The sequence below is a fragment of the Rhinopithecus bieti genome, unplaced genomic scaffold, assembly GCF_001698545.2.
Source record: "Rhinopithecus bieti isolate Rb0 unplaced genomic scaffold, ASM169854v2 scaffold_14455, whole genome shotgun sequence".
NCBI lineage: Eukaryota > Metazoa > Chordata > Mammalia > Primates > Cercopithecidae > Rhinopithecus > Rhinopithecus bieti.
This window is the reverse complement of record NW_016807905.1, coordinates 967,983-977,529: the sequence shown is the minus strand read 5'-3', so window position 1 is coordinate 977,529 and position 9,547 is coordinate 967,983. Positions and strand designations below refer to the sequence as shown.

General features: G+C 46.0%; 1 protein-coding gene across 2 annotated transcripts; it reads right to left on the bottom strand.

Moving 5' to 3' along the window:
• Positions 1 to 135: 135 nt before the first annotated feature.
• Positions 136 to 9,298, bottom strand: BPIFA3 (BPI fold containing family A member 3). Of its 2 annotated transcripts, XM_017884092.1 has the most exons (7): positions 8,944 to 9,298; positions 3,991 to 4,141; positions 3,489 to 3,596; positions 2,686 to 2,835; positions 1,449 to 1,533; positions 949 to 1,012; positions 136 to 404 (listed from the first exon to the last, which is right to left on the bottom strand). In XM_017884092.1, the coding sequence occupies exons 1-7, from the start codon at positions 9,065 to 9,067 to the stop codon at positions 325 to 327; spliced, it is 762 nt and encodes a 253-aa protein (XP_017739581.1). In that variant the 5' UTR covers positions 9,068 to 9,298; the 3' UTR covers positions 136 to 324. The 2 variants fall into 2 exon arrangements, with proteins under 2 accessions (XP_017739581.1, XP_017739582.1); XM_017884093.1 differs by lacking the exon at positions 3,489 to 3,596.
• Between the last annotated feature and the right edge of the window lie 249 nt (positions 9,299 to 9,547).

The following is a 9,547-nucleotide window of genomic DNA, read 5'->3' as shown; positions in this document are numbered from 1 at the left end:
AAAAAAAAAAAAAAAAAAAAGAAAGAAAGAAAGAGAAATCTCAACAGGCCCCTCCCTGCATTTTTTTTTTGTCGGCATTTCTGGGCTGATGAGCAACCGTAGGGATATTTGTTCTCAGGAGGATACTTCATCAGGTCTGCCTTCTAGACCTAAACCCCAGGGCCCAGGCGGGAGGGACCTGTGCATCCTTCAGAGCTGGAGTTTACTGTGGGAGAGGATGGGATGTCCACAGGGCCTGGGATAAAGTTTTTAGGGTAGCAGAAGCCCCACTCTAAGGGAGACTTAAGGTCCCAAGATGTGGACCTTCCTTCTGATCAGCAGTAGTCAGCTGGGGGGCGCTCCAGCCTGGCATGCAGAGGGTTGGCTGGATTCATGGTGAGTTGGTTCATAAGCAGCCTCCTGTTCTGTAAAGAGAAAAGGTAGCATCTGTCACCAGCGTGCCCACCTCCCAGCTCCCACACCGAAGGGAAACCCTCATCTATCCATGGTGACCAAAGGCGGGTGCCGGGAGTGTTCACATGAAAACCCTCCCCAAATGATGCTGAATTATTTGCTTCTTGGTGTCTTCACTTTACTAGGCTATGAGCTCTATATGGGCAGAGACTATAACTGTTTATCTGTAACTGGAGTAGAGATGGTCTCAGGTTTGGGGTGGGGCCAGTGCTCCCTACTGGATTGGGTGGAGATCTTGGGAGAAGCTAGAATCCCTGGTAACCTGATGACTTCAGTGACTTGGCAGGGCACAGCCTGCTTGGTAGGAGTACCTTCTGCTGTCCCAGCTCTCTTGGGGGACAGTGTGGTCATCATAATATGGTCACCTCTAAAGTGTTCTCACAGCACATGCAGATGCCCCTTAGCAGGCCTCCCTGGGGGCTCCAGGGACGGGGGTACCTCTTTCAGCCCCTTGCCAGTCCTAAGGAGTCCTCACTGGACAGACCAGACACTCACCTATGAGGCTTTTCAACAGTTTCACATCCAGCTGCCCGAGGATTTCACCGATCAGAGGACATACCTGAACCATCAGCACAGAGAGAAGGATCAGGCCAGGGGCTGGAAAAGGAAAACTGAAGTGCCTGTGGCAGGAAACTTCAAGTCCATGGGATTTTTCCAGTAGGAATCGTGGCCAGAGCGGCTCCCTGGTAGTGAGCGCCAACTACCTGCTCAGTGTCATGCACAACACTTCCACGCTTTGTCTCCACAAATCCTCATCATATAAGACAGGGACTGTGGTGGTTCCCATGCTACAGGTGGGAACACTGAGGCTCAGGGAAGCAAAGTCTCTTGCTCAAGGATAGCCTGACAAAACTCATGGCCAACCTGAAGTTTCAAATTGAGATATTTCAAGCTCTAAAACCCAATGTTTGAAATCCTTTGCTAAATTGCCAGTGGATATGCGTTGACCCTCGGACTCAAGATTGCTCAAGATGCAAAGTTTTTTCTAAACTTACCTGACTTTCTACCAGTTGTGGGAGAACTTTTGGCAGGTTATCTTTGAGGTTGTGGAGGAACTGTTTCATCTTTGGTGGGATAGCCCTGGAAAGAAAGGCAGAGGTACAGAAACAGAACAGAGCAATCCAGGCAACATTAAAGCCAGGAGGTATGTGTTGAGTACGCCTTCCACAGTCTTTTAATCCTTACTCAGCCCCATGCCAGAAGTATCATTGTCAGTGATCATCAAAGGGGTAGCTCGGACCTTGCCCAAGGTCACACAGCTAATAAGTGCTGGTTATATAAGAAACATGGCAATAGAGCACCAGATTCCAGAGCCTTTCCCTTCCACTGTCCTCCCATAAATGTCTGGTACAATCTAGGTACTCAATGAATATCTGATGAACAAATGATCAGACATCCACTGAGGTCTTCATTGCTTTCAGCATTCTAGAATTAAGAGATAAATCAGGCACAAATCTTGCCTTTGAGGGACTTATAGTCAGTTGAAATTGAAAGACTTGGTCAGCCAGTCTATGGAGCTTTATTAAAGCTGTATTTTGTGTCTTGTTCACCACTGTATCCCTAGCATCAGGTATGGTGCTGGCATACAGTAGGTTTTTGGGAAACATACGAAAGAATGAGGGATAAGGAGGAGCTTCAGGGAAGATGGAAAGGGCATTCCAGGCAACAGGATCAGTATGTGCAAAGGCACAGTGGTGTAAAAATGCATGGTGTGTGGTGGAGGACAAAGGGCTGAAAAGTTGGCAGGGGAGAGGACAAGCAGGGCCTTGAGTGAAATTTGGGAGTTGCTCTTTATCCAGAGGGCACTGGGAACCACTGGAGGCTTTGGAGCAGGAGCTTGGGTATGGCCAATTTTCTGTGTTAGAAAGTTATTTCTGCTGCAGGGTGGGGAATGGAGAGTAGGAGGGGAGATCCGGGAAAGCCAGGAGGAGGCTCCTGTAGTGCTCCAGGCAGTGGAGTAGGAGGTGGAGATGAAAGAGAGAAGCTGAGGGCTACTAGGAAGTCATTATGGGAACTGGTGATGATGGGCCTGAGGAGTGGGGTGGGAGAAGAGTCTGGCTTCTGGGAGGGTGGTAGGGTCATCACGGTTGGGAACACGGGAGGAAGAGCAGATCCTGGGGGAAGGATGAGATCTGCTTTGGACTAATTTAGGAGATGGTCAGGAAGTGACACTGCAGCTGGGGCTTGTTAGGAAGGAGGCCCAGCTCTGGGGAGGGGCAGCTGGGGTCTTACTCGGTGAGGACGGCCACGTGGACACTGCTAGGCTCTGCATCGCATTTGCCTATCACCAGATCCCTCCGGCCAAACTCGTCTTTCTCCAGCCAGAACTCCACAACGATGCTCATGTGTGCACACATCTTTATGATGTTGTTATCGAAGGGCCTGCAGACGAGAAAGGAGGAGGAGGAAGGGCAAGGGGAGGAGGTAGAGAAAAAGTAGAAATCTCCGTGTTGGCAAAGACGGGCACTGTCCACCATCAGGGCTTCCCCTGTCACTCTGAGTCCTTTCAACAAACCAGGCCCAGTTAAATCCCAAAGTCAGTGCTTAAAGAGAAAACAGCTGTAGCCAGAGTAAAATCCCTTTTTAAATCCCTTTGAAAATCCCTTAAATAGGCCTTTGGAAATTCAAACGTTGAGAGGTAATCTCTGTTTCAAAAATCTTTCCCATTTAGCTGCATCCTCCCTTTCTTGGGGGCAGTGGATGTCAAAGGATAGTTTGAACAGGAGGATGGTGAGCAGGGGCGATGAGATGATTACAGCAGTTCTCTCTTTCTCTCTTTTATCAAGCTCAGTTGTTGTGAACTCTCATAGGTTTGAATGAGCAAATGACTTCCTTCCACTGACTAATGATGGTCATCCACATTTCAGGTAAAGAAAACAAGGCTCAGAGAGGTGAAGTGACTTGCCCAAGGTCACACAGCAAGTGGCCTTGGAAGCCAGGATTTGAATTTAGGTTGGGATCAGAAAGATCTGGATTTCCCAGGTTCCCTGTGAGGAGAGCTAGCACCTCTCAGATGCTGCTTCTGTATGACTCACGGTCTCAATTCAAGGTCAAATTCAAGTGAGATGTTTGCCGAGAACCACTCCTTATGGAATGACATCTGGATCCCACCATAGTCCAGCTGCATGTTGGTGATATTGATGCTGCACAAGGAAAGAGCAGAGGCCCCGCAAGGGTGAGGGACCTCAGAACAGGTAAGGCTTCCTGCTGAGAAACAAGACTGTCCCATCTATAAAGAGGGTCTGGCAATGGGAACTGGAGTGTGATTCTTTTACAGATGCTCTGAGGGCAAGAGTCAGGTGCGGGAGCCCTGGACTGCAAGCTGCCCCAGAGTGGGGCACACAGTGCCACACAGTTTTGATTTGTGCAGCTGGGCCCCCATTCTTCCTCATGTGGGCCTTCCACCTTCTCTTCTTTCAATCTTCCTACCTTCCCTCTTCACAGGCCTTGAACCTCCCCAGCCCCCCATCAGCTCCACCATTCGATCCAGAGCTCTATAAAGAGTTCCAGGGCCAGGGATGGAACTCAGGGTCTCACCTGCTCTCTTGCTGCTGCTGGTGTTTCCTGCCGCTGATTAGCCAGCCCACCATCCCTGGGGCCACTTGTGCCACGGCATTCAGTCTGTCCCCAAAGTGGATGTTCTGTATTCGGCTTTCTGCGTTGTTCTTTATGAGGCCCTGAGCAATAACTGGAAATGCACAAGGACCACTGACTTTGCACAGTGTCATGGAAAAGGTGGGGGGCTTGGGATTCAGAGACCTGGGTTGTAGGCTGGTGCAAGTCACTGCCTCCCCATGGAGATCTACCTCCTTCATCTATGAAATGAAATTATGCTTTGCAAGATTGATATGAGAAATAAAGAAAAAAACCTGCAGAGGGTCTGGCAGGCAGCAGCTGCTCAAAGGGGGGTATTCTGGTTGAAAGTTCACCCAACACTGTATTTCAGTCTGGAGCACGGAGCTAACATACGGGATGTAGATCAGAGTCAATGCTGGTTGAAGAGAAAATTTAGATGGGTAAGTGTGGAGAGAATAGATGTAAATTGCTCCACACCATATCTAGAATAAATTGCAGGACCCAGTGGAACTTCCACCAGAAAAGAATAAATCTCCCAAAGGAAGGAATTTTTAAAGCTATTGGAGATGCTTAAGTCCTGCCTATTTTGTCTCTAGACCCTCCTGCCTGGGATGAGGATCCAGCTCTGATGAATCTCAGAGTGTACCATAGGGCACATTATTTCACTGGTTTTACCTGCCCTGAGATCAGGTCCCACACTGAGAACTCTGGGTTACTGCAGAGTAGCAGTAAATGAAAAGGATACATTTATGATAAACCACAAAATTCCAAGTTCTGATGAGGAAAAATAGAAAACATTCATAACCGAAGAAATTAAGAAATTTCTTAACAAATAAAAATGGTGATTGAAGATCTCATTCTCCAAGAGCTTCTGACCTAGAAGATTTTACGCAGAGTTTTATCAAACTTTTATAAAGAGAAAACTGTGAAAGAAAATGGAGAAACAGAAAGATGTTAAATTCATTCTCTGAGGTTAGTATAACTTTCCTAGCCTCAAGGACAATACCAAGAAAAGAAAGTTACATATTAGTTTTATGTACAAAAAGTTTGCTAAGATCCTAAACAAATTATTAGTTAATGAAATCTTGGCTAGGCACAGTGGCTCACGCCTGTAATCCCAACATTTTGGGAGGCCGAGGCAGGCAGATCACCTGAGGTCCGGAGTTTGAAACCAGCCTGGCCAACATGGTGAAACCCTGTCTCTACTAAAAATACATAAATCCGTAGGGTGTGGTAGTGGGGGCACCTGTAATCCCAGCTACTCAGGAGGCCGAGGCAGGAGAATCATTTGAACCTGGGCTGGGAGGTGGAGGTTGCAGTGAGCTGAGATCCCGCCACTGTACTCCAGCCTGGGTGACAGAGCAAGACTCCATTGCAAAACAAAAACAAAACAACAACAACAACAACAACAACAACAACAACAAACTAATAGTACATCATAAAAATGTTCATTTTAGAAATGTTGGGAAGGTTCAACAGCAGAAAAATCTATTAGTACAATTTATCATTTAGTAGGTTGGAGGAAAAGAGTGATTAACTTTTAGATGCAGAGAAACTTTTGTTAAAGGTCAATACTGACTTATGATTAAGAAAAATTCATAAAACTAGGGGCATAAGGAACAAGCTTAATGTGATAAACACTATATTCCAAAAACCTACAGAAAATATGCTTGGAGGGGAATTCTGGATTCATTTCCATTCCTGTAGAAGGCTCTGGCTACAATGCAAGATAAGAAAAAGGCACAGGGAGTGTAAGGCTTAGAAGAGGAAAGATAAAGCTATTACTACTTACAGATAATATAATACTCTAGATAGAAAAACCCACAGAATAAACAAAACAATAAAACTATAAGAGGTCAGCAAGGCTTTTGAGTATCAGAAGAAGTCAATAGTTTTCCTTCCATCTGTACCTGCAATTCCAACTAGAAAATATAATAGAAGATTAGGTAGCATTTACTATGGCAATGAAAACTATAAATTCTCTAGGAATCACGTTAACAAATCATGCTCGAGACATTGATAGGACTTTAAAATTATATTATGGGATATATAGTAAAATCTGAATAAATGGAAAGATACACTAAGTTTATGATTGGGAAGTAAAAAATATCAACTCCCTTTAAATTAACTAATTCATTTTAACTCCAGTCAAATTTCCAGATGATTTTTTTTTTTTTTTTTTTGGACGGAGTCTCGCTCTGTCGCCCAGGCTGGAGTGCAGTGGAGTGATCTCCATTCACTGCAAGCTCCACCTCCTGGGTTCAAGCCATTCTCCTGCCTCAGCCTCCTGAGTAGCTGGGACTACAGGCCCTCGCCACCATGCCCGGCTAATTTTTTGTACTTTTAGTAGAGATGGGATTTCACTGTGTTAGCCTGGATGGTCTTGATCTCCTGACCTCGTGATTCGCCCTCCTTGGCCTCCCAAAGTGCTGGGATTACAGGTGTGAGTGAACGCGCCTGGTCTGATTTTTTTTTTTTTTAAGAGACAGGGTCTTTGTTGCTCAGGCTGGAGTGCAGTGGCACAATTATAACTCATTGCAGTCTCAAACTCCTGGGCACAAGTGATCCTCCCACCTCAACCTCCCAAGTAGCTGGGACTACAGGCGTGTGCCACCATGCCCGGTTAATTTTCTAATTTTATTTTTGTAGAGACAGGATCTTGATATGTTGCCCAGGCTGGTCTTGAATTCCTAGGCTCAAGCAATCTCCCACCTCAGCCTCTTAAAGTGCTAGGGAGCCACCATGCCCTGCCAGATGAATTTTTTAAAGGAACTCAACACACTCTAAAACTCATTTGGAAGAATATAGGTCTGTCAGATAAAACAGCATTTTACAAAGATGTTGTATTTACAATACTATGTTATTGGCGTAAAACAAATGTACAGATACAGCACAGGGAGCTTAGCAGTGAATCCTCATTTTTGGGAAGTTGATCATTTAGTAGATGAGTTAGGGAAACTGAGTCACATGGAGAGAAGCAAAGCTGAATCTCTGCCATACATACACAGGCATACATAAAGATAGCCTCCAGAGATGGGTTAAAATCTTAAATGTGAAAGGTAAAACTATAAAGCTATTAGAAAAAAACGAAGTAGAATATGTCTGAGGTAGGAGCCAGGTCTTAAGACTCTCCAAACACAAACTATAAAACAAAATATTGATGAATTTGAAAATATTCCTGTTCAGTGAAGGACCTGCAAAGTTAACGGATGACAGTTTGGGAGAAATATTCACAACGCATAAATCTGGCAAAGGGCTAATATCAAGAATTAAGTAATGTCTCTTCAAATCAAAGAGGATTAAAAAAACCCAGACAAGCAAATTTAAAAACGGACAAAAGGTAAGAACAGGGAATTCAAAGAAGTCAAAATGGGGCCGGGCACAGTGGCTTACGCCTGTAATGCCAGCACTTTGGAAGGCCGAGGTGGGTAGATAACTTGAGGTGAGGGTTTCAAGACCATCTGGCCAAAAAGATGAACCATCCCCACTAAATATACAAAAAATTAGCCGGGCATGGTGACATGCACCTGTAATCTCAGCTACTCAGGAGGCTGAGGCCGGAGAATCGCTTGAACCTGGGAGGCGGACATTGCAGTGAGCCAAGGTCATGCCACTGCACTCCAGCCTGGACGACAGAGTGAGACTCTCTGTCTCCAAGAAAAAAGTCAGAATGGTTAACAAAAGTAGAAGATGCTCAGACTTCCCACTCACCAGATAAAGTCAAGCTAAAACAAGTAGTTATCACTCAACCACATATCAAACTGGCAAAAAAAAAAAAAGTCTAAAAATAGTGTCAGTTCGAATTGTGTCCTCTCCTCCCCCAGCGCGACTGTCTTTGGAGATAGGGCCTCTAAAGAGCTAATTGAGGTTAAACAAGGTCATTAGGATGTGGCCCTAAACTGACGGGACTGGTGTCCTCATAAGAAGAAACAGAAGCGATCTCTTTCTCTGCATGCACAGAGAAAAGGCTATATGGAGACATGGAGAACATGTCCGTCTGCAAGCCAGCAAGCCAGGCCTCATCAGAAACCAACCCTATTTGCATCTTGATCTTGGACTTCCAGCCTCCAGAACTGTGAGAAAAGGAATGTGTGTTGTTTAATTCCCAGTCTGTGGTATCTTGTGAGGACAACCCTAGCTGACTGATACAGCTCAGTACTCGGCAGTGCTGGGGAACATGGGGAGACAGGTATAGTCATTTCTTATCGGAGCACGTGTAGACCACATGGCCATTTTAGAGAGGATTCTGGCAGTTTTGGTTAAATTGAGTTTATCTCTACCTCAGGACCCAGCCACTCTCCTTCTGGGTATATCCCAGAGAAATTCTCCCACAGGCTGTAACAGGGACACGTGCAAGGAGGTTCATCTCAGTGTACTTTATAATCGTGAAGAGTTAGAGACAACCTGCATGTTCATCCAGAGGGGAACAGCCAAATAAACTGGGGTGGATGAATCTTATGGCTCTTTCTGCACCAGCTGAAGCAACATAGATGTCAACAGCATAGTGCTGAGTGAAACCAGTAAAAAAAAACAGAATGGGATACATATGGCAATACAATTTATGTAAATTAAAGTACCGAACATACAAGGACACAGGCATATTTAAATATATCCATTAAACACACTGCAGTGCCTGCCAAGGCAGTAGAGATACAGGAGTGAGAATAAGGGATAAAGGGGGAAATAAGAAAATAAAACAAAAGGGGGACCTTGAAGTGGTTTGTGCCAATGAGGATGTGCTAGAAGTTGGCATATAATCAACACAACCTCAATTTTCTGTACTTGAGGTCTAAGAAAAAAAGAGGGTAAGTGACTAACCTGAAGTCACCCAGCAGGTTAGCGGTGGAGCCCAAATGGCACCTTCCCACCTCCCCGACCCTGTGGGCAGTAGGCAGAGCCCGGGGCTTAGCTTACTTCTTGCCAGGGTGGATTTGTTGTCTCTGTGGGCTTGGGCCAGGCCAGGCCAAGGCTGCTTGTGCGGTGCCAAGGGCAAGGCCAGCAACCCGAGGAGGATGAGGAGCCTCCAGAGTGGACACATCGTAGGGTCTGGGACCTGCAGATGTCAAGAGTGTCAGATGGGGCCTGGGCAGATGGCTTTGAGGGTGGCAGTCTGGAGGGATGGGCTCATAGTTTTCTGTAGAAAGATGACATCAGAATTAGCCCCCAGCATGCTGTGGGGAGGGGGTGCACCGGACCCTGGCAGCTGCCACCAGGGCTTGCTCACATTGGGAGAGCAACAGGTGGAACCCTGGGGGGAGGCCAGGGCTCCAGAGGAAGGCCTTGTTGCTTGGAGACACTCACCAGAGCCTATTGTTGGGTCATCCAACAGGAGTCCTCTCCCAGACTCTGGCACAGGCTGGGTGTTGGTGACTCTTTAGTGAACCAATGAATGAATACATTTGAGTAAGGATGGCTAACCCCAGGCTCTCCAATTGGGCTAGGACTTTCTTAAGGGCAAGACCAACCTCTTCAATCTCTACCATGACACTTGCTTGTCAGAAACTGAGTGCTAATGAAT

Excerpts from the sequence above, each read along its gene's own strand:
- BPIFA3 (XM_017884092.1), bottom strand. The coding sequence starts at position 9,067 with ATGTGTCCACTCTGGAGGCTCCTCATCCTCCTCGGGTTGCTGGCCTTG. Across the intron at positions 4,142-8,943 it reads CAAATCCACCCTGGCAAGAA|TTATTGCTCAGGGCCTCATA; the intron begins GTAAGCTAAGCC and ends GTGCATTTCCAG. Across the intron at positions 405-948 it reads ACTGTTGAAAAGCCTCATAG|AACAGGAGGCTGCTTATGAA; the intron begins GTGAGTGTCTGG and ends TTCTCTTTACAG.